We start from the raw sequence: 27,822 nt of genomic DNA, 5'->3' as shown, positions 1-27,822 counted from the left end.
CAGAAAGATCAGCTTATAGCAAATGGTTAATAAATGGTAACTGCTATTAGTACTGTCACACTACTGCCCTAGTTCTATCCTTTGGGGCCTTAGAGAACAAGGCTAATCCTTCTAAATGGCAACTCTTTGAAAACCACCACCATATTTACTCCTCTCATTCTTTCAAGTGACACACTTGCTCTTCCTTCAAGAGTTCCTCAACCAGCCCATTTTCTAGATCTTTTATTACTCTGGCAGGTTTGTACCCTGGAAAGAGTATGGGCTTTGGGTTGAGAGAGATCTAGGTTCAAGTCTTAGCTTTGCCACTTCCTAGCTGTTAGCCTTACACAAACTACTCAGTTGACATAACCCTTTCTTTCCTGATCTGAAAATAGGTAGATTAATGATCTCTTCATAGTGTTAAGTGTTAAAACACTCCCCTCCAGTATTTAACACAACGCCCAACATATGGTGAGTTGCTTTTTCAGTAAATACGATCTCAATCTTCCTTGTTAACCTTTTCTGTACATACCCCAATTTACCAATGACTCTTAAAACACAGTTCACAGAACTGAATGCATATTCCTAAAGGGAGGAGAACACGACAGAGTGAATTTGGATATTTTCTATGCCCTAGAACTGAATTTTTAGCAAAGCATCTCTGATCATATTTTTTTCTTTAGTTACAGCATCTCACTGCTCATTCACACTGTGGTCAACTCAAACAGTCAAATCTAATTTGCACAACTGCTCTTAAGGCAGATTTCCTAAGCATACTTGGTAATTGGTTTTTAGGACTGTCTCCTATGGATCACTATTTCCTTTTCCAAGCTCTCACACATCATCTGCTTAATGATCTCTTCTAGAATTTTGCCCAGGGGCAATGACAAGTTCACTAGTCTATAATTCATAGACCCAGATTTTTCCTCTTTCTAAAACGTGAAATGTCTTTTTCTTGTAATCTTCTCATATTTCATCCATTCCCCATGATTTTGCAAAGATGATCAATAATCATTTTGCAATCACATTCTTTAGGACTCCAGGTTGTAAGTGACCAAGGCCTGGACACATTTAAAGGAGTGAGGGACTCCTGCCTTTTTCCTCGTGGTTTTCAAACTTCTATTTTTCAAATCACCTATGTTCTAGTGTTTCTAGTTTGAAGATCCGACAGTTCTCTACTTGAGGTTAAAAAAAAGAAAAAAAAGGAGATACATGGTTAGAACAATGTGACTTGAGAATATCTCTTTGTCATGTGGTACTCTCTTTTCTTTTATACTTTTCTTCTCTCATCGTCAGTCTTTTCCATGAACCCAATGCATTCAGGGTTTCAGTTCCTCTGCGCTTATACTTGATTTTAAGCTCTGCTTTCCATACTGTGTACTTCTCAAAAGACATTTTATGAAAATGTAGGCAGCCACATGATTTTTCTTCATGGTCTCACCTTTTTGGACCCAATTAGAATAAATTATGTTGTACTTCTGTCTTCAAGTTCTCATCTCTTATTTCCTGAGACAACACCTTGCTCTGTCACCATCCCTCTCTCTGGATGTTATATACTCGAAAATGCCACAGCCATGTTCCCCCCCCCCCCCCCCAGCAACTAGTATCCTGCCCCTACTGCCCCTTATCTCCATGGGGACTGCTGGCTGACCTTGGAACCCACTGGCTACAGAGAATGTGAAGGGTCTTGAGTCACCTGCAAGGTTGCCTGAGTCTACATCCATGCTCCCCTCTCCAAGACCCACAGACACAGAGCTCCACAGAAAAGTCTCCATGCTGTCTTCTGCTCAAAACCTGCTGGGTCTCACCTAGCCAGCTGGGATCTGCCACGGCAGAAAGCACAGAACCTCAGGACAGAGGATCTAGACCTGCCATGGGGCCCCAGGCAAACTCTTTTCCTTCTCTCAGCCTTCTTTCCTAATCCTTAAAGTAAGGGCAATAAAAACATCTTTCAGAGCAGTTGTAAAGTTCTGGGATGGGCAAATATTGAAAGTGGATGAGATAGTAGATGGACAAATGTTCTATAACCCATTGTACAAATACTTTAAAACTGTGGAAATAACTCTAGAAATGGCAAATGGAAGAACAAAGAGAAATCATCCCTGTTCCCCCAACATCACCATCTCTCTGGAGGTTCTCCAGTTTGAATGTGAAGAAGAGATTTTTCTCTGAAGGCCCTGGAAGGCACGGTCATTCCTAACCCACAGGGACACATGGAAATGAACGAAGATTGAAAAGATATGCTACCAAGTAACTTGCAGATGGTAAAGACAAAACCCAGTGGGATCTTAACGGAAAACTCTGGGAGAAGCAGCATGATGTGAAAAATGCAGAAAACAGAAAACAGAACCAACCTGCTGCTCGAGACCAGCTGAGTGTGGCACAGCCATAAAGTCATGGTCCTGGGAAAACCCAGCATGACTTCTGCCCACGGGAGCAGTGATTCCCCAAGCAGCCCAGACTGTGTGATTTTTGTGGGTCCCCCCAAAGGAATGTATTATCTTCAGAAGGCCTAGGGAAAATATTAGGAAAGGTGGTGGGTGGAGGGAGGCCCCCAATGCTTTGCTAATAGAACCACACCAAAATCTACAGCAATGAGCAACCCCCGACGCTTACCCCCAGCCCCTGCATGCTCCCTGAACACTGGTGTGCCTTCTCTTCCCACCCAGTCCTGGAGCATTCACACAGCTCCACACTTCTGTCCCTGGTCATCATTCTTTTCCCCATGTCTCTTATTTTAATCTAATCTTTAGACCAAATTGTCCTTCATCTTAATCATTTCTTCCTATTACTGCTTTGGTCTGATTATCTTTCTCTCCTACTGTATTTTCAGGGCCCTTTATCACTTTGACTGGTTTTCTTTAATTAGAAGTTAGGTCAGTTTTCATCTTCTTCATCCTTCAATTTAGCCATTTTCAGGGCTGCTATTTGGCATAAATGAATGGTGATCAAGTCATGAAATGGTGCCACAGTCCCTCATGGAACTGGTCTCCTTACTTCACAGCTGTCTGAGGTGTAGGAATACATTGTCCAAGATCTGCTGGCAGCCATAGCTGGGCTGTATTTCACAGACCTGCCTCACCACAGTGTGATCTGGAAAGAAGTCTGGGATTTTAGGGCTAGGAGAGACCTCGTGAGACAGTCAAGCCCATCTACACAACTGCAGGCAGAGAAATCTGAGTATCATAGCTGATTTCTAAGGTTTCTTCAAGGCATAACATTATAAAAATGTCTAAATTATTATGACAACTATCTACTGTGTACCTGAAATAAGGAGTAAGCAATCAACTGAATTTTAAAATCTAGTGAGAGTCAGACAAATACACATTTATCTTTCGAAAGTCCAGTTGAATCACCCTCACGGCCTATCTCAGCAGTTAATTTATGTTTTAATTTCACAGCTGTTAAGAAGTGCTTTCTTATATCCCACAAAATCTTCCCTGGTTTACTTGAATCAACCACAAACCACCATATAGCACTTTCTAAATACCAATCACTGTGATAAGTAAACTTCCTCTTGTTCACTACTTGACAAACAGGCAAAAAACAGGCCAGTGTCCCTCACAAAACCCCAACAATCCTTTCACATACTTCAAGGCTTTAACTTCTCTGCAACACTGGTAATTTCTCCAAAATAACTGTCACCTGCTCTTGGCTTTCAAAAACCAAATCTTTACACAGGCTGCCAATTCTTTCTTCTCTGCTTCTGTGTTATCTGGGTTCGCACATTTGGTGTGTTCATGTTTTCTGGGGTCAGCCAACCTTCCTACACTTCTGAGGATCCTCAGGCTTCCTGAAGACTCTTGCTCAGAGACACAGCTTTCCTCCTGAGCCAGAGAGCGGAGAGAATACCAGCACACCACAAATAGAAGGGTGATGCTTTGACTGGTGTGTGCTGGGGGAGCCTCACTTAGAAAGCTTCATCTTCCTCTCCTTTCCCCATGAACAATTTGTCTTCTTGCTTTCACGACAGGGAAAAAACTTCCCTTCTTTAAGTGGTATGTGGAGAAAGGGGTCAGGCATAAGTCTCCCCAATGCAAAATAAATCATAATCAGAAGTTCACACCCTTCTTGATCCAATCCCCTGTATCCCTTGAGATCCCTGTGGTTTTGTGGAATAAAAGAACTGACAGGGGCTTCCCTGGTGGCGCAGTGGTTGAGACTCCGCCTGCCGATGCGGGGGACACGGGTTCATGCCCTGGTCTGGGAGGATCCTGCATGCCGCGGAGCGGCTGGGCCCGTGAGCCATGGCCGCTGGGCCTGCGCATCCGGAGCCTGTGCTCCGCGGCGGGAGAGGCCACAGCGGTGAGAGGCCCGCCTATAGCAAAAAAAAAAAAAAACTGACAGAACAGAGCCACAAAGCCTCAGCTGAGATGGCAGCTCTTCTACTTTCTCAAAGCTCTGAGCTTTAGTTTTCTCAACCTTAAAAAGGCACGAGAAGAGTCTCACAGGATTATTATGCGAATCAAATGAAATGATTTATACACAGTGCGTGGCACATAGTAGGTGCTTAAAAAAATCTTTACTGAAGTGAGCAAGAATATTTGCTAATCTCTTGTGTCCCTCTCACATGCCAGGCACTGCTCAAATCACACTACACATAAAAACTCATTTAATCCTCACAACCTTATGAGGTGGGTACTACTATTATCCCCATTTTATAGATGAGGAAACTGAGAGGGGTTAGTCAACATTCTCAAGGTCACACAGCTAGTAGGTATCTGTATTAGTTTCCCAGGGCTGCTGTAACAAGTTATCACAAAGTGATAATTTAAAACAACAGAAATTTAACCTCTCAGAGTTCCAGAAGCCAGAAATCAAGATATTGGCAAGGTTAGTTCCTTTGAGAGGCTCTGAGGGAGAATCCAGTCCACGTGTCTCTCCTGGCGTCTGGTGGTTGCCGGCAATCCTTGGCATGCTTCGGCTTTAGTTGCATCACTCCAATCTGCTGTCTCCATCTTCACACAGCCTTCTTCCTTGTGTCTCCCCTCTATGTTTCTGTCTCCAAATTTCCCTCTTCTTATAAGAACAGCAATCATTAGACTTAGGGCTCACCCTAATCAATTATGACCTCATCTTAACTAAATTGCATCAGCAAAGTCCTTTTGCCAAATAAAGTCACATTCATAGGTATCAGGGGTTAGGACTTCAGCATATCTTTTTGAGGGACACAATTTGGCCCACTGCAGTCTCTGAGACAGAATTTGAACCCTGGCCATCTTAACCGAGTCCTTCACATCTGCATTATCTGCTTAGCTGATTAATAACTGTCAAAAACCATTCAAATATTAGATTGTTATTATTACTATTGTTATCTCTGTATCTAGCTAGAAGTCAGTGCTATGGTACATTTATGCCACCTAGGAACCCTGAATTTCCTTATTCCAAGTATTCTTCCAAGCCCTGGATGCCTTTATAGACTCTCTACGGCCAAAACAAATTCATTCTCATGTGGGTAAGATTTTCACTGGACACTTGAGTGAGTGGTGCTTGATTGCTTTGCTCTGCCTGACGGCCCACCTTCCATCCAAGTTTCTTCAAACCAACCAACCCAGGAATATGATAAATGTCATAAGAACATCTTAGTCTTTCCAAAGACTAAGTGACCCTCAGGCCACTTGCTCAACACATGGGGAGCCTCGTGTGCCATGACAGGAAATGAAGAGAGGGCATCCAGCCCCTACCTCCCCGGGGCCTGGAACATGCATGACTGGGCCTGGCTGGCATGGCCACGTACTCTTCTTTCCTAGCAGTTTTCTTTCTCTGATTGCTCTGACCTGCTTGCCTGATGCTACATCAGAGGAGGTCTGAATCACAGCTCACCTGAAGGCACTTCCTCCCAGGACCTGAGGTTAAGAGAACAAGCCAGGGAGCTCGGTGCAGGCGTTTACTCCAGGTGTCAACAACGCTAATTCTCACGTATGCCCTCAGGACAACGGCTGAACCATTCTGATTTATCCTAGGACAACTCCCTCTCTATCATAATCTAGTTTTTTCCTTTTTTTTAAACTATAAAGGATCATGTACCTTTACTTCTAGGCCACTAACATATCTAAGAAAAAAATGCAAAAATGAACTGATATATATTTGGTCTCATTTCAACTTCCAATCACCTTTTTTTCTTTTTAACATCTTTACTGGAGTATAAGTGCTTTACAATGGTGTGTTAAAAGGAGATCAGCTCGGTGCTCTGGGGCTGAGATAGGGAGGGTGGGAGGGAGACGCAAAAGGAAGGAGATATGGGGATATATGTAAATGTATAGCTGATTCACTATGTTATAAAACAGACCACCATCCCTATCCCACCCCTCTAGGTGGTCACAAGGCACAGAGCTGATCTCCCTGTGCTATGCGGCTGCTTCCCACTAGCTATCTATTTTACACTTGGTAGTATATGTAAGTCCATGTCACTCTCTCACTTCGTCCCAGCTTACCCTTCCCTCCCCGTGTCCTCAAGTCCATTTTCCACATCTGCATCCTTATTCGTGTCCTGCCCCTAGCTTCTTCAGAACTTTTTTTTTTTTTTTTAAGATTCCATATTATAGGTGTTGGCATACGGTATTTGTTTTTCCCTTTCTGACTTCACTATGTATGACAGACTCTAGGTCCATCCACCTCACTACAAATAACTCAATTTCATTTCTTTTCATGGCTGAGTAATATTCCATTGTATATATGTGCCACATTTTCTTTATCCATTCATCTGTTGATTGACACTTAGGTTGCTTCCATGTCTTGGCTACTGGCTATTGTAAATAGAGCTGCAATGAACATTGTGGTACATGACTCTTTTTGAATTATGATTTACTCGGGTTATATACCCAGTAGTGGGATTGCTGGGTCATATGGTAGTTTTATTTTCAGTTTTTTAAGGAACCTCCATTGTGGCTATATCAATTTACATTCCCACCAACAGTGCAAGAGGGTTTGCTTTTCTCCACACCTTCTCCAGCATTTATTGTTTGTAGATTTTTTGATGATGGCCATTCTGACTGGTGTGAGGTGATACTTCATTGTAGTTTTGATTTGCATTTCTCTAATGATTAGTGATGTTGAGCATCCTTTCATGTGTTTGTTGGCAATCTGTATATCTTCTTTGGAGAAATGTCTATTTAGGTCTTCTGCCCATTTTTGGATTCGGTTGTTTTTTTGATACTGAGCTGCATGAGCTGCTTGTAAATTTTGAAGATTAATCCTTTATCAGCTGCTTCCTTTGCAAATATTTTCTCCCATTCTGGGGGTTGTCTTTTCATCTTGTTTATGGTTTCCTTTGCTGTGCAAAAGCTTTTAAGTTTTATTAGGTCCCATTTGTTTATTTTTGTTTTTATTTCCATTTCTCTAGGAGGTGGGTCAAAAAGGATCTTGTGTGATTTATGTCATAGAGTGTTCTGCCTAAATTTTCCTCTAAGAGTTTTATAGTGTCTGGCCTTACATTTAGGTCTTGAATCCATTTTGAGTTTATTTTTGTGTATGGTGTTAGGGAGTGTTCTAATTTCATTCTTCTACATGTAGCTGTCCAGTTTTCCCAGCACCACTTACTGAAGAGGCTGTCTTTTCTCCATTGTATATTCTTGCCTCCTTTATCAAAAATAAGGTGACCATATGTGCATGGGTTTATTTCTCGGCTTTCTATCCTGTTCCATTGATCTATATTTCTGTTTTTGTGCCAGTACCATACTGTCTTGATTACTGTAGCTTTGCAGTATAGCCTGTAGTCAGGGAGCCTGATTCCTCCAGCTCCGTTTTTCTTTCTCAAGATTGCTTTGGCTACTTGGGGTCTATTGTGTTTCCATACAACTTGTGAAATATTTTGTTCTAGTTCTGTGAAAAATGCCATTGGTAATTTGATAAGGAGTGCACTGAAACTGTAGATTGCTTTGGGTAGTATAGTCATTTTCACAATGTTGATTCCTCCAATCCAAGAACATGGTATATCTCTCCATCTGTTTGCATCATCTTTAATTTCTTTCATCAGTGTCTTATAGTTTTCTGCATACAGGTCTTTTGTCTCCTTAGGTAGGCTTATTCCTATTTTATTCTTTTTGTTGCAGTGATAAATGGGAGTGTTTCCTTAATTTCTCTTTCTGATCTTTCATTGTTAGTGTATAGGAATGCAAGAGATTTCTGTGCATTAATTTTGTTTTCTGGTACTTTACCAAATTCATTGATTAGCTCTAGTAGTTTTCTGGTAGCATCTTCAGGATTCTCTATGTATAATATCATGTCATCTACAAACAGTGACAACTTTACTTCTTCTTTCCCAATTTGGATTCCTTTTATTTCTTTTTCTTCTCTGATTGCTGTGGCTAAAACTTTCAGAACTACGTTGAATAATAGTGGTGAGAGTGGACAACCTTGTCTTGTTCCTGATTTTAGAGGAAATGGTTTCAGTTTTTCACCACTGAGAACGATGTTGGCTGTGGGTTTGTCATATATGGCCTTTATTATGTTAAGTTCCCTCTATGCCTACTTTCTGCAGGGTTTTTTATCATAAATGGGTGTCGAATTTTGTCAAAAGCTTTTTCTGCATCTATCGAGATGATCATATGGTTTTTCTCCTTCAATTTGTTAATGTGGTGTATCACATTGATTGATTTGCATATATTGAAGAATCCCTGCATTCCTGGGATAAACCCCACTTGATCATGGTGTATGATCCTTTTAATGTGCTGTCAGATTCTGTTTGCTAGTATTTTGTTGAGGATTTTTGCATCCATGTTTATCAGTGATATTGGCCTGTCATTTTCCTTCTTTGTGACATCTTTGTCTGGTTTTGGTTTCAGGGTGATGGTGGCCTCGTAGAATGAGTTTGGGAGTGTTCTTCCCTTGGCTATATTTTGGAAGAGTTTGAGAAGGACAGGTGTTAGCTCTTCTCTAAACGTTTCATAGAATTCGCCTGTGAAGCCATCTGGTCCTGGGCTTTTGTTTGTTGGAAGATTTTTAATCACAGTCTCAATTTCAGTGCTTGTGATTGGTCTGCTTATATTTTCTATTTCTTCCTGGTTCATCTCGGAAGGTTTCCAATCACCCTTTAACAGTCTTCTGGTTTTATTTTATAGGTTTGGGAAAGGGGTGAGTTGCGAGGCCTGAGGCAGCCAGGTTTTTGTTTGTTTGCTGTATGCCACAAGTTCTCTTACTGTCTCCCCACCACCCAGGAGCAGTTGCTGAGGGATTACAGTGCCTGTGGGGTGGTTCGGCATAACCTTTATTCTAAGAAATGCACGTCTTGCTCCATATCCACACCCTCCCCCACCCCACATCAGAGTCTCTTGGGACACAGAGCTGAGCAGTTTCAGAGCCTGTCCTTGAAGAGCTGAGAGTGTGCTGATGGAGTGAGACAAGAGCGGGACAGCGGAACAGAGCACTATGGACATGGTCCTGGAGGAGCCGCCAATGCAGCCAATGGCCTGTGAGCCAGGAAAGGCACAGGGAGGGGAGCGGCTGCCTGAGCGACGTCTTGAAGAATACGTGGGAGGTGGCAGGGACTGTGGCACAGGGAACTGATCAGTCTGGGTCCTGGCAAGAAACAGATAATTTGAGTCATCTGAGGAGAGTTTAATAAGGGACTGTTTACAAAGATGAGGGCAGAGTGCAGGGAAACCCCAGAGGATACTACAGTACTTGTGGGAGCTCTCAGCACCCCAAGGCTTGAGGGGGCAGGGCAGTGAGAGGTCATCAGAACCCGGAGAGAGAAAGAACTGTGTGCCACCTGGAAGGAACTCTCATGACAGTAAAGAAGGCTGCTGATGCAGTACACACAGGCCAGCCTCCCTGGGCACCTAGCACTGCAGAGAGCAGATCTGGAGGAACAAAGAAAGCTCTGCATCACAGAGACAGGAGCGGGAAGAACATTCCTTGCAAGGGAAACTGCACATAGAAAGGCAAGGAGTGACAAAACAGCAGTTTGCTTGGGCACAGGGACATGGGACATGCTGAGGGCCTGGCAGGAGATGGGAACAGAGGGAGGTCAGGGCCTGCTGGGGAGCGGATTTCACCTTGGGGGCTCAGGGTACTGATGGGGGTCTGAGCAGGGGAATGATGTAGTTGGTAATAATGGTGGTGTGAAGGCTATCTTGGAGGAGGACAGAGCAGAAGAAGGGAGGCCAATAAAGCGGTTACTGCAATATGGAATGTCTGGGGGAAGAGGAAGAATCTGGACCCAGGGCTTGCCACTCAGAAGAGCTGGACTCAAATCCCTGCTCTGCTGCTTACAATTGTGAGACACTGGGTGAGTCTTTTAATCCTCAAGTTATAGTTCTGCCATCTGCAAACACGGGAGCTGTCATGAGAATCAGCGTCTGGGTAAACCAGGTGCCATGCACAGGACAGGGTGACTGACACATCCTGGAGTTATGCAGTGCACAGACTGTGCAGCCAGACTGGTCAACCTGAGTCCAGGCAAGAAAAGCTGAAGGCCTAATTAAGGCACCGGCAGTGATCACAGGTAGTACATAGATTCAAGAGTCTTTTCTCTGGATGTGAGAATAAGGAAGGGGAAGACTCCGAGTTGTGTAACTTGGTTGACTTGGTGAGTTGACTAAACATTAACTAGGTCAAGGGGCACAGAAACAGGAAAAAGTTGAGGGGACAGGGAAGGAAGAAGAGGAATGTGGTTCTAAACATGTCAAGTCTCAGGAGCCACCAAAGCGCTCAGGTGGACTTGCCTATCACACAACTGGAAACAAGGGATAGAGGAGAGAGGCAAGACTTAACGAGTCATCAGGACTTCGAGGGTGGTTGAAGCCGTGGGAAATATGAGATACCTTGAGAAGAAGTAGAATGAGAAGAGAAGGGGTCACTGAGAGAACCCCATTAACAGTATCCATTTAAATGGAGCACAGAACAGGGAGAGTCAGCATTAAAAAAAAAAAAAAAAAAATAGAGCAGGAAAAGACCAGGAGAGCAGAGGAGGAACAGGAGAAAACCACCATGGAAGCTGAGGGAGGAAAGAGACTCCATGGTCCATAGCACTAAGTGCTTCAGAGAGAATGAATGGGATGAGGCCAGACAGTGAGCCAGAGACTTAGTAACTAAGGCATCCCTGGTGAACTCAGCGAGGGCAGCCTCCATAGGCAGCACAGGAAGCCCAACTATAATGAGCTGAAAAATGAGTGGGGGGTTTTGGAAATATATACAGCAAATGCAATCATTCCAAAAGCCTAGCACTGAAAGAGCAAGATACCATGGTAGGCTGCAGGAGGATAATTTCTTTTTAGGATGGTGAAACCTGAGCCTATTTATAGGCTAAAAAAGGAACAAAACAGAAATAGCCTCCAGGTTGAGGGGAAATAGAGAAAAAATGATGGCTCAAGAAACAGACAGCAGAAGACCGGGTCCAACTGGAGAAGCTCACCTCGGAAAAGAGGCAGCAGTGCTTCCTCTCGGTCAAGAGGGCACCGACTGTGAATCTGCTGCACAGGGGGCCGACGGCCCCTGGCCTGGCTCCCTCCCCGCTTCCTAGAGAGCACTGCGGTGGCCTTTCTGAAGTAGTTAAGCCTTTCCCTGGCAGAGAGTTGAGCTTGATGTGCAAGTAGGAGGAACGAGACTGGCTGAGGCAAGAGATCAGTGTAACTGATCTCTGATTAAAAGCAGAGGCTGTTTTACCTGCAACAGACCTGCATTTTATTGTCCATTACTTACTTCCCTTTCCTCAGGGTGAGGATGACTCCCAGAAAGAGACATGGATCAAAAGGAAAGCATGCGCAATCAGAAATATTTTGCTGCAGTCTTCTTAGGAGATATGTATGAATTCATCCTGACTCTGATGGCCTGAAGGAGGAGGCTCATGTAAATACATGGGGTGGGGAGGTGAGGAGTGAGGCCTGGCCAGGGACACTAAAAGCTCTCTGGGGACCCGGTTTATGAGCACTTGCAGTTTCAATCTTACATTTAGCTTGTCAAATTCCTCTTTATCAGCTAAGGCATCTGACAGGCTTAATTGTTTCCTTAGGGCTTTGTCCTTCCCATCAGTGAACAAAGGCAGTTGGGAGGGATTTGGGTTTAGCTCTTTGGATAAAAGAAATACTTTTTTACACACATATACACACACATAAAAATAGATGTGTGTGCATGTGTATTATGCGCATGTGTGTATATATACACGTGTGCATACACACACACACGTACATATTTTTTCTTTTGTTATTAGTGTCTTGGGAGTAGGGATAGGTAGATCTGACCATTGGCCTGCTGCTGGCATGGCCACTCCAACTTTGGAAGGAAATGCACCAGCAATACCTCACCACCTCCAGACGTCAAATGCCATCTTCAACAACTGATTATGTGCCAATAGGAGATGATGAGGGAAAACGAGCCCAGGTGCAGATCACGACCATGAGGGTTTGCCCTTCTGAGGCTCTCCCCCTCCAAAAAACCTTTTACTGGGGCCATTATTAAAAACAAGATGAACACATTTACTGTTTATTATGGTTTCATTTCTCCCATCCACCCTCTGATAGTTACAAGACAAACTGGACAAGAGATAAAGTCAAAGACCAAGATAATCAAAAAAAGACCATCGGGCTTCCCTGGTGGCGCAGTGGTTGAGAGTCCGCCTGCCGATGCAGGGGACACGGGTTCGTGCCCCGGTCCGGGAAGATCCCACATGCCGCGGAGTGGCTGGGCCCGTGAGCCGTGGCCGCTGAGCCTGCGCGTCCGGAGCCTGTGCTCCGCAGCGGGAGAGGCCACAACAGTGAGAGGCCCGCGTACCGCGGGGAAAAAAAAAAAAAGACCATCAACCCCTCAAGCCAAGAGCTAATGCACAGCAGTAAGAGAGGATGGGGGCCGGCATCCTTGGCCAACTTGAGGAGGGAGCAGGTATATTTTCAAAGGCAGCCTTGCTTTGTGGTTAATCCCACAGCATGAAGAGATGCTGGGTTCTCTGCCGGAGCAAAGCTGAACAAGGCCACTTGACTGCTCATTTCTCAGTGTTTTCAACTGCAGTGCTGCCTTTTCAATAGTCATTTGTGTGCTATTCATTATCTCCTATTAGAACACATGTTCTGAAGTTCTAATGTTAATATTTTTTGTCACCTTCCCCCAATATCTTTACATATGAGTCACATTCAGGGCTCAACAAATGTCTGCAGCTTGGTTGGTTCGTCTGTCCATCCATCCATCCATCCATTCATCCATCCATCCAATCCTGGATAAAGGTCTACAGAATGAGTGTACCCACTTCCTGGGAATTTCATAAAGATTTAAGAAATCAATTTGATTTAACAAATATGATTTGAGCACAATTATGTACAAGGCAGTTGTCAAGGAGACATAAAGATGAATAAGATGTAGCTCCTACTAAAAAATACAAGACAGGTAAACACATAACTACAGTACAAGGATGAGCTATATAGCCTTTGGGTCCAAAGGAGAAACAGAAATTAGATCCCCACTGTGGAAGTGAGTATGAAATCAGGAAAGAATTCCTGGTGGACGTGTATTTAAAATAAACCTTGAAAGAGGAATAAGAATTTGACAGGCAGAAATGTTAAATCAAACACAGAGAACTCAATTAATCATGATTTGATCATGACTGCCACCAGCAACTGTGAAAGGCTTTTAACTCCTCAATAAGTGCTTCTCAGTCTCCTGATAAAGGATGTGGGGACTTGCAGACAGTTTAGCTTTTCTCATTGCAAATTTCCTGAATTCTATGCATTATCCTCTGGACCTCCCAGTCAGCCTCACCTCCACAGTTTGAGGTCTGTGCTGCCAGATAGGAAGACCAGGCTCACAATGGCTATACTCTTAGAGGTGGGAAACCACCACCCTTCCTCCAAACTGTGCCAAGACCCAAGGAGGGGCTCACAGAGGGCTTCCCAGCCAGGCTGGCGGACAGGGCACTGCCACACAGCATGTAGCCTGGTGTGTAGTGCAGAATGCCCAGCTGCCACTGTGGGATGAGCTATGATACTGTCCTACAACAATCCTAGAGACTATCTATTAATATTAAGGACTAGTAGACAGGGGCTACAGCTCTGAATCGAGAGCAATCTTTCTTTACTTGCTTTTGGTGTTAAGGTTGGTCACACAATAATCCTTACACACTAGTGTGAAACACAGACCCTATGCCAACTTCCCCATATCCATATAAATCCAGGACACTCAGGGCATCATAAGGTCTCCTCTTACACAAATCCTTTCCCCTCACATGATCTGAAACCCACCAACACAAGATTAGTTTGTTTTGAATAAGGCAACTCCTCTAACAACATGCAAGTACCTCCTGGGAAACTAAAGTAAAATCTATCAATCATTCAAGCATTAAATTACGAAGAAAGTTAAACTGGTTTGTTTACTTTTCCTCCCACAGTAGGACTACCAATTATAAACTTTCCTAGCTTGAGATGCGAAATATTCAAAGAGGCTTATAATGCTTATTGGCACCAGGGGTCTTACCTTGGAATCGATAAACCTCAGGACTATGGGGTCCATGAATTGACAGAAAAATCAAAATTTTGCAAGTATATACAAGAATTAATTTTTCTAGGCAGAGAATCCAGTTCTCACCATATTCTCAAAGGTGTCTGTGTCCCATAAAAGGTCAAGACCATCCAATGGACACCCAGGCAAGTGCCTACTTGGTAGCAAGAAGGGAAGTCAAGGGGAGAAGTGCTGGTTTTATTGATACTCTGCACATACTTTCCCATCTGAGACTCTTCAATGCTTTGCACAAATTCTAAATTGATTCTATGTATTCAAGGAGAACAGGAAGCACAGAGTAATGGAATTTGAAACTAGGCAGTCATTTAGTAATAGAACTGGGACCAGGCCTGGTTTCCCTGTTCTCCTGGTTCTTCCTCCACAGGGAAATTCCCTCCCTGCTAGACAGTGTTTAATCATGTGAAGTTTTCTAAACTTGGCCTAACTGAATTTTCCATCATTATTAGTGTAAAAGATGCCCTCTAAGGTCTGGCACAGAGAGACTGATCCAGAGGTTTAACTTTGATCATGCCGGTGGCCGTCTTCAGTTTTCTGCTGTGCACATGTATTCATTCTCTGGCTGGCTTCATGCCTCCTTTTTGGGTTGTGTTTTTGGCCATCAAGAAGGGCAGGGAATAAGGCCACCAAGATGATAAGTAGGCTTAACAGCCTTTTTGAAATGAACGTTTTAGTGCAGCAAACAAGTGAATCAAGCCTGTCCTAGCTCTGACATGCAGTATTTATTGAGCACCTACTATGTAGTAAGGATCCTTCCAGGCAGTAGGGATACAGTAGTGCACAAAACAGGTGTGGTTTCTGCTTTCGTGGAGCTTAGGCTTAAGTGTTACCATGACAAAAATTTCCACCCTTTTGCCATGATTAAATTTAATAATCAAGCAGGATCCACCAGAGGCAGAGAGCAGATGTAAAACTATCAAAGATTCAAGCTGAAGTCACTGGGATTTTTTTTCTCCCCCCACTCCTCAAGAAAGAGGATTCTTCCTTATTTACTCTCTATATTCAGACTGTCACTAGTCTGAATGACCCAAGGTTACAATAGCTCACAGACTGACCCCTTTCTATGCTGTCTTTATATGACATCCCTTTATATGGACACTCTTCCCATTATCCTCAGATTACTGGGCAATCTTTCCCTTGTTCACCTCCCTGACACGAGTCTCTTCACATCTAGGGTGCATTGCATTCCATGCCACACTGGTTGCCCTAAAACATCATTTTCACTTTGGAACTCTGAGTCAAAGCCCTCATGGGAAGACTGTAACTATGGATGTGGAAGCAAGTCCTTGATACATTACTGAGAGAAAAACAGGCTCATGGTAGAACTATACACAGAATATCAGATTTTGAGAAAACATGTGAGTGTCTATATTTGCATACAGAGTGGTACTAGAAGGAACAGATGTTGAAGGAAGGGCATTTGACTTTTTCTTTTATAAAACTCTGTCACGACTTTGTTTTTAGTAACAAGCATGTATTATTTGGTCATTTTAAAGCTCACACCTCAGGCATATTCCCCTGAGCCTTACCTGAAAACTGTCACAGAAAGGAGGGGTCACTGTGAGGACCCTGAGGCGGTGAGCCCTCAGGAGGTGAGCTGTGCCTTACCTGTCTCTGCATTCCTGATGCTTTCTACACAGTGCATATGATGACCTTGAAGTCGAAGAGATCAAAGACAAGGAGGAAGGAGAGAGGAAAAGCAAGTCTTGGTTGCGCCTGCTAACATGAGCATGGGACACAGAGCCAGAGAATGAATTATGGGTCTGCAATCCCTTGCTGGAGACTCACAGTCTATCCTAGGTGTTTACTGAGCCTTCCCAAGCACAAGGGATGTTATCAGCCTATAAAGATTAAAGTGCAGAACTTGCTTTTAAGGAAAGATAAAGAATGGTGAAAGATAAAAAATGCATTTAACTATGTAGGTTTGAAAGCAAACAAAAGAGAAGGAAGCAGAGAAAAATGAAACAAGAGGAGACACAAGAGGAGAAGGAGATGTGGCACTGCAGAAGAACCTAGGAAATGCTGCTGTATCTGGAGATGTGGAGAGCACAGACAATAAACTTGGAGGGAGCAATTTCTACCAAGTGATGGAAATCAGTATTGGACTACCAGGAACTGCAGTATGGTGGGCACTGGTGAGGACACGCTCAGTGCTTTGGGAGGAAGTCAAGAGTTGACAAAATATGTGCCCTTGAATGGGATTATCAGGACTGAGGGAGGTTACTTCAGGACAGGAGAGAGCGGAACACATTGCTAGGGAGAGAGGGCGAGCCCAGGGAAAGTGAGAGGTGGAGTGGTTGGGGGAAGGATAGAAATGCTAACGGTGCTGAAGAAACAAGCGAAGATGGGTCTAAAACGCAGAGAGGCAGGGGACAGAGCGACAGAGGGCAATGACACAAAGATGTCTGAAGAAGAGGAGGAAACCTGAGGAACCTCCCAGAAGATGGGGGTCACCTAAGGAGGATGAAGATGTACCAACAGAGCTGACAGGTGGAAAAGGTCTTGGCATTTTAGCAAGTGGAATTTCTACCAGGGACAAATAATGGATTGCAGAGCAGCCCTGGGGAACTAAGTGAAGCCAGAGAACATGAATGATTTTCCTTCCCCTTCTTAGTTCATAAGCTTCTCCATGCATAAAGTTGGGTGAGTAATTCCTACTCATGCATATCTATAAAAAGACACTGTCTGTGAAAGGTTCTGGAGCTCAAGGGAATAAAAACATCAACTCTATCTGAAACATCCGTCAGGACGAGAGAGTGATGGACACTCATAGCCTTCAGATGGGCTGGCCCAGAAATGATATGAAAAGAAGTTAGATAGAGATCAATAGGCTGGGCTGCTTCCAGATTCCTGGTTATCAGTTTTCCCAGCTTAGTAGAGGCCCTTCAAGAAACTCACACAATGGGAGGCTGAAGGAGGAGCAGACAGTCATCCTTAGAAAAATAATATGGGAAGATGGAGACAGTCACCCTGTCCCTTGTAAATCACAGAAAGAACAAATGAGACATGCATGTAACAAAAGCAAAGAACTGGCTCCAGCTCCAAGTCTGCTCATCCTTCCCTGATCCTTCAGGACCCTTCATACCTTAGCCCCCACCCCCTCCATAATCCAGTGACAATGGAGTGAAGGGAACACATGCCAGGGTTTGAGTTGGGGACTTGGGTGTGTGAAGGTTTGAAAGAAGGGAGCTCATAAAATAGAACTGTCTGTATCTGGGAGGTCTCTATCTGATTTTGGAGGGACAACATGGATTTTGGAGAGTCATCTTAAAGAATTCTGAGAGAGCTTTTTTGGCTCCACAGAACAATACAGTAACCAATTACTATATAGTCTATCTTCTAATTATGTAATACTATCTATATATCCTAAGTTAGGATAGTAACTAATTCCATTTAAAACGTCTTCAGAAATGCTGCCTAGGATTTTTTCTACCTTACTGTCATAATAAGAAAGTATTAAAGGAGTACTTTCTAAGCTTCAGCACTTAACTTGACTCACCATATTCTTAAAGATAATTCACTATGTTTTGTCTTCCATTTTTGCTATCAGCCTGTGTTCCTTTGTAGACAGTATATTTTTCCCCTCCAGATTGTTTTTAAAATCGTTGTCTTCCACACTCTGTAGTTTCATTACTATGAGTCTAGAGATTAAGAATCAATTTCTTAAAAAAAAAAAAGAATTTCTTTTTCTTTACCTTGTTTGTAATTTGATATGCTTCCTAAATCTGAGGATACTCATGTTTCCTTAATTTTGTCTGGCTTCATCATTTAAACTCTCGACTGTGAACTAAGTTAAACATACTACATGGGGTGCTTGACTACCCAAGAAATCACCAAGTATCACACAGTAGGTTTATCAATCCCCAAGAGAGAAAACATTTCATTTACCTTAAAATCTAATTTTTTGGGTCCTTCAAAACGTCCTGAATTGTGATAGATCAGTTTGAAATGATCGAAACAATAATATGAAGGCAAATAAATGAGTGGGTTTGTCCTGAGAGGCGGACGACACTGAGTGGAGTAGTAAAACAGAAAAGACGAAAGCTCAGGAGGCAGGCAGTTCTCCAAACACTTACTAGTTATGCGGTCATGGAAAAGTTATCTAATGTCTCTGAAGTTTAATTTCTTCATCTTAAGAATGGGAATGACAGATTCTACCACTTGGAGTTGTTGTTAGGATTGAGGAAAACATACGTCAAATCTCATCTGACTATAGATTTAAGGGTAGGAACTATGTCTTGCTCACCACTCGTACCAGTTATCCATTTCTTGCCCTTTCAATACATGCTCTGTGATAATGGGCAGAATTCTTTTATGTACTCACCCCTTTACAGTAAGCGGGCTATTCGAATTTCTCTGTATAATGGAAGGACACTGCAGGAGGAAAGGGCTTCTCTTGCTGGTTGCAGCTGCTGTAGAGCCCATCAGCAGGACATCTGGTGGTGGTCTGTCCCAGCCACGTGGCCCAGAATATAGATCTTCAGCGACCTCACATTCCCAGTGTGGCTGGGTGAGTCCCACCTACCTACAGCCCTCCCTGCAAAGATCCTGAGCATCCCTAGCCTCCCATCCACAGTGACACCCCTACTCCCTCTGTGTGCCCACCGACCAGCTGCACTTCTCCTGCACCCAGCCCCTGAGGGTTGCTTCCTGTTTTCCAAGCAACTGGGGACCACTCTGGCCTAGGCAACCCAGTGAGCTTCTCTGCCATCCAGATGCTGCAACACATCCTCCACAATGAAATCTGAACCCCAGCCCAGGAGAGGGGTCTTCCTCCCCAGATTGGTCCTCCTTTTTATACTCTCCTTCAGCCCCAGAGGACTCTTAAGACTGCTCTTTACATCTTGAAGTTACTGTTTTGTTACAACTTAGTAAGTCTTCATAATCCTTCTCCTATTTAAATCATTGTGTGAGTTCTGTCCCCCACTGGACCCAGACTGATAAATTACTGCTTTCCTCAGTGCCTAGCACAATGACCAGCAATGCACATCAGCTCTCCATGCATTCTTTCCTCCCTTCCCCAGTTAGCCTTGAATAATCTGTGACTTGCTCAAAATCAAAGCATAGCTCAATGTGGAGGGCCAAAACTAGAATGCACTTTCTCTGATTTCTAATCATCTCACCAACTGCTTGGATGTTAATTAATGCCATTTCTGGGGAATGGCTGGAAACCCTATGGGGGCTCTACCTGGTTTGATCGTTTATACTCAAAACTGGAGAATTACTTCCAGTCTGTCTCCTGAAGACTTCAGGTTGATTAATTTACTTCCTCTGGTCACCCCCCCCCCCCCACATAAAAAAAGGATTTTTGTTTGTTTGACAATCTGATCCCTAGCATGAAGAACATAAATGTCCTAGAGACTTTTTTACCCAAATATGTTAATTCTATTAGTGCCCAATAAGACTAAAATGTAGAAGACATCAAGGCAGGGAAACTGAAATTCAAAAGCACAGTGACTTCTGTAACAGTACAACCACTCCAGTGCTATTTTTAAACTTTAAAAAAAAAATAAGCATGCCCTTTAAACCAGAAAAGGTAAAATAAGCATATTAACTAAGGAAGTGAAAATAAAGAAAAATAAAAACATGAAGTCTACATTTTCCAAGCTTTCCCATTTTATTCAACAGCCTTATCAGTGACTTGGATGAAAATATTAAAGTTTCACTTAACAGAAAATGAAGAGGGATAGTTAGTCTGTTACTAGAACCTGCTGTGATGGTTTATACTGGGTGAACTCAGCTAAGCTAGAACTGTGTATCTTGGCACTTGCTCCCTGTAGAACTGCACTTTAGGATTGCTCACAAGAGAAATTTGTGGGGGATTTAGGAGGCCGAAATGAAGTAGCCATGATGCTCTGAAGGTCATCACTCGTTAGAGGCAGGAAAGGATGAACATGGAGGTGCTAGTGAGGTGCGATTTGTCTTCACTCTTCTGTGCCCCATATCTGGCTGTCCTTCATAACTGTCAGCCCTGCTGAACAACAGTGAACCCAGGACTGCCAGCAGAAGCTTCACTGCAAACTCAAATGCAGCAGCCATCAAGGACCTTCAAGCCATCAAATGCCTTTCACAAAGATTTGCACCTGTGCCCCTTCACAATTCCACTCTAGCACACAAGCGCACCTAGCATCCTGGACACTCTTGACTTCTAACACATACCAGGGCTGGCTCATGAATCCTCTTTGGTCGTTTTTGGACTTTTACTTCCCAGCTCCTATCACAACTGTGTAGGTCTAAATGCTATAACAAATTCCTTATGCCATAACACTCATAGTTGCCTGCCTCCCTGATTCACTCTGATTCATAAGAATACAAAAACTATGAATAATGGGTTCAAATGAAGTATATCTAATTTAACAATGGTATATGTAAAGTTCTGTATTTAGGCTAAAAAATAAAACAGAGAAAACTACAGAAATAAAGAATGATTAAAAAATCTTGATTGAAAGCAATTACTGTGAATATCCTAAGGATTCTGGACAATAAATCCACCACGACCTAGGACCTAACACAGTTTGTTTAACAAATAAAAATAGTATCATCTAATCCTTAAAAAACAAATGCAAAACTCCATATCATGAGGGTAAAACTGTGTCTCTATAATTTACACTGATAAGACAGCATGAGATATTGTATTATATTCCAACATATTTTATGAAGAAATATGATGTTTTGAAATTAGGAAGTCTAGAAAAAATATAATAAAGAATGGCTTCAGAAACTTTAGCGAAATAAGGTCTATGTATGTGTAACTCCAAAGAAGAGAGCTAGGATAAATGGACGAAAATTACATAAACAAAGACATTTGCCTTCACTTAACAAAGAAGACCATAATAGCAAATACTTTAGAGAAATAGAGGCATCCTGTAATGGACGGGAAAATGGACTAGATGTTCACCACACTACTTTAGCCTCTTAAAGTTCGTGATTTTAAAAGTTACATGGGGTTCAAGGAGGGGGAATAAGGAGTTTGTACATAATGGGTGCAAAGTTTAGAGTGATGAAAACATCTTGGAAACAGTGCTGCTGGTTGCACAACTCTGTCACTGTAATTAAGGCCACTCATTTGTATACTTAAAAGGCGATAAAATGGCAAATTTTATGTTATATATATATACATATATTTCATCACAATTTAAAAAACATGATTCTATTATTCTAGGTGAGAGATGCAAAAGACTCAAATTGAAATTTTGACTTAATAAAAAACAAAAACTTCATTACTACTGTGGCAAAGTCCCTTTTTTTGACTAGGAAGAATGTGTTTTACCATAAAGGAGTTTTCCTAATGTGAACGTTGCAGTAATCCTGTGTTTCATCAAAGGCACAGCAACTATGTATTCTTCAGCAGTGCTACTGAATCCAACTAGAGTGGTTCCTTAAGGGCAGAAAAATAATGGTACCCAGGAAAAAGCTCATTTGTAAATGTTACTATATTATCATGATAATAAATGTTCTTATTGATAATAAAATGGGACACATACAGTTTAGAAAAAAGTCCTCTTTCATCTACCCATAGCAAATAGATATACAAATACACACATACATAGACTAAAACACCCACAGTTTAATACATGAGGGGGAAAAAGTATCTAGGAAACTGGAACAGCATTCCTTTGTTCATAAACACAGGTTGCTAAATTTTGATAGATTAGGAAGATATCCACAAGAAATCTACAACCAGAATGTCTGCTGCGTGGAGGTTGGCCAAAGAAAAATTCACTTTAAGATTTCTTTGATGCTTTCTACTCCCCACCAAAAACCATTTTTCTTCTTAAAAATGAATGGAAAAAGTTATACCATACTAATACTAATTGGAAGAAATCTTTGAAAAAGAACAAAGTTGGAAGAGTGAGACTACCTGATTTCAGTGATTGTTATTAAGCTACAGCAATCAAGACACTGTGGTACTGGTTAGACAATTAGATAAATGGAACAGAATAAAGAGTTCTGAAATAAACCACACAGATGTGGATAACTGATTTTCAACAAAGGTACTGCAGTGGAGAAAGAACAGTCTTTTCAACAAATGAGGCTGGAACAACTGGACATTCATTTGCCCAAAAAAACCCAAAACTGAAACAAAACAAAAACCCCCAGAAAGAACTTTGATATATCCCTCACACCATATAAAAAAAACTGGATCAAAATAGATCATACACCTAACCGTAAAGCCTGAAACTATAACGCTTCCAGAAGAGAACACAGAAGAAAATCTTTGTGTCCTTGAGTTAGCAAAGATTTCTTAAATATGACACCAAAAGCACAACCCATACACTTTAAAAAATGATAATATGAACTTCTTCAAAGGACACTATTGAGATAAAGACAAGCCAGACTTGGATAAAATATTTGCAAATCATATATCTGATAAAGGACGTGTATCCAAAATTTATCAGGAACCCTCAAAATTCAATAAAAAGAAAACAAAACACCCCAATTAAAAATGGGCTAAAAGATTTGAACAGATGTTTCACAAAAGATATACAAATGGCACATATGATGGAAAGATGCTCAACATCATTACTCACTAGGAAAACGCAAATTAAAACCACAATGATATGCTACATCACACATATTTGCAGGGCTAAAAATAAAAAGACTGATGATACTAGATGTTGGCGAAGATGTGAAGGTACTGGGACTCTCAACCACCACTAGCAGTACAACCGCTTTGGAAAACAGTTTGGCAGTCTCATAAAAAGTTCAACAGGGACTTTCCTGGCGGTCCAGTGGTTAAGACTCCATGCTTCCACTGCAGGGGGAGCAGGTTTGATCTCTGGTCAGGGAACTAAGGTCCCACATGCCACAGGGCGTGGCCAAATAAATTTTTAAAAATTAAAAAAATAAAGAGAGGCACTTTAAAAATCACTCCGAGATTCACCAACCAAAAAGATAATCACTTAAAATTCACTTAAAAAAAAAAAGTTCAGCATACACCTAACAAATAATCATTCATTCTACTCCTGGGTATTTACCCAAGAAAAATAAAAGCATATGTCTATACAAAGACTGTATATGAACAGTCACAGAAGTTTTCACTGTAAGAGTCAAAAGCTGGAAACCATCACAATGTCCATCAACATGTGAATGGCTAAGCAAATTGTTATACTCATACAATGGGATACAACTTAGTAATAAAAAGGGATAAGCTACTGATATATGCAATGGCAAGGAACGCATCTTAAAATAATTATGCTAAATGAAAGAAACCAGGCCAAAAAGCAGTGGGGGTATACTGTATATATGTATACTGTACACTGTATGACTCTATTTATACAAAACTCAAGAAAATACAAACTCATCTCTACTAACAGAAGGGAGATCAGTAGTTGCCTGGGGACTTGGGGGGCAGGAGGGAGATGCAGCAGGGAGGGAGAGAGGGAAAGATTACAACAGGGTACAAGGAAACTTCTGGGGGAGACATATGCTCAGTATCTTGACTGAGGTGATGGTTCTAGAAGTGTACACATATATCAAAACTTACCCAATTATTCACTTTAAATATGCTCAATTTTTGTATGTCAATTATACCTCAATAAAGCTGTTATAAAAAAATAAAAACAACAGCTTATTTGGGATATAAAACTTTGGGGAAAGTTCCTTCTTTCAAACCAGGAAAAGGCAAGGTTAAAGTTCATGACCACCATCCCACACAGAGGTCACTTTTGTATGGATATGATGCCACTGTAAAAAAATAAAAACAAAAAAACCAAGAAACACTTCCTTTTACAAAGCGCAAATGATAGAGGTTTGTCCATTCACATCCTTCAAGCCCAGTTCCGACACAACTTGTTTCTTAAAGCCTTTCGTTATCACTCAGGTAGAAAGTGATTATTCCCTCCCGTGAATCACCATACCACTTACGTTAATTTTCAGATATTAATTCAATACATTTATCCATCCACCCGTCACATATTTACTAAATGCCTCATAGAGAACAGACACAGGCTTCGTGCTAGAAATACAAAAGTGAGTTGAACATAGTTCTTCACTGGCAAGAGCCTCACAGTCCAGTGGCAAAAGACAGATTCATTTTGAAGTAGCAGTAACTATAACAAGTATTTCAACAAACACAAGTACAACAGAAACACAGAGAAAGAAATCCATTTTGTCAGACACACTGTCTTGTACCACAGTGATTTGTTCAGGACTCCATTTCCCTACTAGACTAAAGCTTCCTGAGAACAAGGGGACCATAACTTATTTTTGCCATCTACTAAATTACCTAGCACAGTACCTGGGATGAGTGTTCTAAATATGTATACATATTTGAATGAATGGAAATTCCATTTCACAGGCAGCTACTCTTTGACTTAGCAGGGCCACCATGATGCCAACTTCTCAGGTGAGTTCCAACCTTAATTCACTTTGGCAACCGAGGCAAGTAATTTGAGAGGAGACAAAATCAAAACTTAAATCTAGACCCCCAAATCCCGAAAGAATAGCTAATACCCCTTTCCCCCCAGTGAAGAAAACAGAAAGGAGTAAGAGGTGGGGTAGGGCTTGGTCGGCGGAGATTTAGGACAGAAGAATGACACAGATGAATCAAGGCCCTGCGTGGGTCCCAGGAGGGCCCTGGCTTTGTGTATGTATTGTATCACGTATCCCTCTGCCCAGAGAGTACACATGAACGGCAGTCATCTCATCTGAATAGGAATACCAGTCTCATTGTAAAAGCAATTTCTATGGATTTTATTTGTGACTTTCTGCTGTCCCAAATGATCATAACCCCCTTATCTATGCTCAGTTTCTGAAGGGGCAGAAAGGAAGAACAGATAACTGTGGGGAATTATAAGTATAGAATAATGGGAAAACCCAGTTCTCTCATTTTTATCAACATATATGCAATTATGAAATTTCAGTTAAATAAAAAAAAAAGTAAAAAAAAGAAATTTCAGTTAAAATAAAACTAGCACAAAATGAAAACGTCTCAAGTGACCACTAAAAGACTTGCATTAAACATCAAGTGGAGGGTTCCCCCGGTGGCGCAGTGGTTGAGAGTTCGCCTGCCGATGCAGGGGACGTGGGTTCGTGCCCCGGTCCGGGAAGATCCCACATGCTGCGGAGCGGCTGGGCCCGTGAGCCATGGCCGCTGAGCCTGCGCGTCCAGAGACTGTGCTCCACAACGGGAGAGGCCCCAATGGTGAGAGGCCCGCGTACCGCAAAGAATAAATGAATAAATAAATAAAGGGAAAAAAATAAAATAAACATCAAGCAGAGAAATCCTTCATAGTTCCCTTAGTGCTACTGAACATGAGAAGAATTTTCCTCTCTTTCTTAAAGATAGAGCAGATTTGCTCCTTGTACTTACATCTACAGAAATAACAGGTCTCAGGAGGGAAAAAGGAGAAATTTATTTTAATTTGTCTGGACCGACCAACCCAACAGATGGCTCCCAGAGAGGACAGGTGTACCCTGGGGACTGGGCTCTTACCTGTAGATAGGGTCCTGCATCACCAGCATCTTGCTCTCATCCCACGTCCACTCCTTCTTCTGCAATAAAAGAAGCTGTAAATGAATAAGTTAGGCTTGTCCTCGGCTACAGAACCAGGGCACACATTGAGCTACTAATGCTTACGCAAACACATGCATTTGCTTCTGGCCTTGTTCCCTCTAAGAGGCCTGGAGTCGATTGCTCCAAAAGGCCAAGTGGAAAATGTCAAGCATCTGGTCTGATCAGTTTCCTTCAAGCACTTTAGGAGAGTGTCTCTCAAGGGGGCAGAGGGTAGGCAGGAGGCAAGGGGTCTCAGGAGACTGCGATCTAAATCATACTTTCATGGAGAAATCGCCAAGAAGAAAGAAAGATCATACATTACTCCAGAGGAACAGGAGAGGCAGGGAGAACAAAAGGGAGAAGGGGTCATAGAGACTGAATGATGCCATCAAATTCAAATGATATGTGGACCCCAGCCCCCTTCCCTTAAAGAGGGGGAGAAAAGGCTGAACACAAGCCTGGCAAGCTAACTAGTACATTTAAAGCCACCCATAAGAGGATACTCATCTGGCTTTGAACCTAACTTTCTGTGAACACAAAGGAGACAGATCCCTAAGCATCTGGGGATGAGGACAGAAATGAGGATGTAGGAAGGTGGGGGGAGAGGATTCTGGGGCAGTACTGGAGACCCCAGATGCTTATGAGGTCAGTAGCAGCCCAACATGTTGGAGAAGCAAGCCACCACATGCCCTCAGGTCCCACCCGTAGGTGCAGGGACAGAGGATTCTGTTCCACCTTCACTGGCCTTTGTCACGGGGCAATGCTGTTCAGGACACCTGGGGAAGAACACACTCAGCTCCCCACGGAAGAGAAAGGGGGTAGGGGGCTCATTACCAGCTGGCAGGGGTGAAAGTCCCTGCACTCTTCTTAGCTGGAGAGCCTGGAATCCCTTGTTACTCCTGGCAAAGGGGGAGTCTAGGCTTCCCACTCAGTCTTTGCTGGCCTGGGTGGTGGGGAGCCCATTTTTCTGTGTTGTCTGGCTGGAAGTTTTCTGCCTTGCTATGCCGTCCCTTCCCTCCTCCTTTGGCTAGAGAGAGAGCAGGCTTTGTTGGGGTTCTGTGCCACATCCAGGTTGCAGGCTTCTTTGGCTCCGAGTCTGGGATATATGAGATTAAAACTAACCTCAGGGAGCTCACGGCTGCGTGATGCTGTGCGTCCCCAGCCAGTCTGCCTTGCCCCACCTTTAAGTTTGTTTTACAGATAATGTCCAGGGTTTTCAGTTGTACTTTAGCAGGAAGAATAGAGAAAAATGCACCCATCCAAAAAGTGAAAAGTCTGGTTTGTATGTTTTTTTTAAAACTCCAGATGCCAGGGCTCCAACTCTTCGGAGTCATTCATATGATGGGTCTAAGCTCACGTGAGGCCCAGTAATCTGTAGCTTTAACAAACATTTCAGGTGATTGTGCTGTGACCCTAGGGTTGAGAGCCATTCTTCTATACCAGAGAAAAGGTATAAATTGAAATCCCCAACAGGAGAATCTCTTTCACGTACAGCATAGTCCTCTGGAGTCTCAGGCCTGGTACAGGAAGGGTCTCCTGACGCTAAAGACAGCCAACCGATGGTGGTCCCATTAACCACTGTCCCTGGCCAAGGCCCACCCCTGGTATTACTCAAAAAACAGCCACTGTGAACTAAACACCTGGATGACTAACAGCAGAGGCTGCTCTGCTTCTGAGGGAATCGAGCCTCAGTTTTCTCATGTTCTTACTATCAAGAAAGTCTGCTCATCCTGGAAGATCCCACATGAGAGAGGCCCGCATAAAGCAAAAAAAAAAAAAAAAAAAAGAAAAGAAAAAAAAAAGAAAGTCTGCTCATAAGAGTCCTTGCTGCTCTGATGTAATTTTCAAAGTTAACACAAGAGTTAATAACTCAATGCGCCAAAAAGTCCATAAAACTCTGAGAAGCT

General features: G+C 42.6%; 1 protein-coding gene across 2 annotated transcripts in view; it reads right to left on the bottom strand.

Moving 5' to 3' along the window:
• The window catches only part of NOS1AP (nitric oxide synthase 1 adaptor protein), a gene marked incomplete at both ends in the record, with an annotated part of 297,461 nt that overhangs the window by 52,579 nt on the left and 217,060 nt on the right, over positions 1–27,822 (bottom strand). Inside the window, one exon of one of the 2 annotated variants that reach the window (XM_079697747.1) lies at positions 25,856–25,929. In XM_079697747.1, the coding sequence (XP_079553873.1) occupies positions 25,856–25,929 (74 nt within the window). The remainder of the gene's footprint in view (positions 1–25,855; positions 25,930–27,822) is intronic. The other variant, XM_079697748.1, reaches the window with a different exon arrangement.

This window comes from Hyperoodon ampullatus (genome assembly GCF_949752795.1).
Source record: "Hyperoodon ampullatus genome assembly, chromosome: 2".
Lineage (NCBI taxonomy): Eukaryota > Metazoa > Chordata > Mammalia > Artiodactyla > Ziphiidae > Hyperoodon > Hyperoodon ampullatus.
Note: the sequence above shows the minus strand (reverse complement) of the source record. Positions and strands in the feature narration are given on the sequence as shown.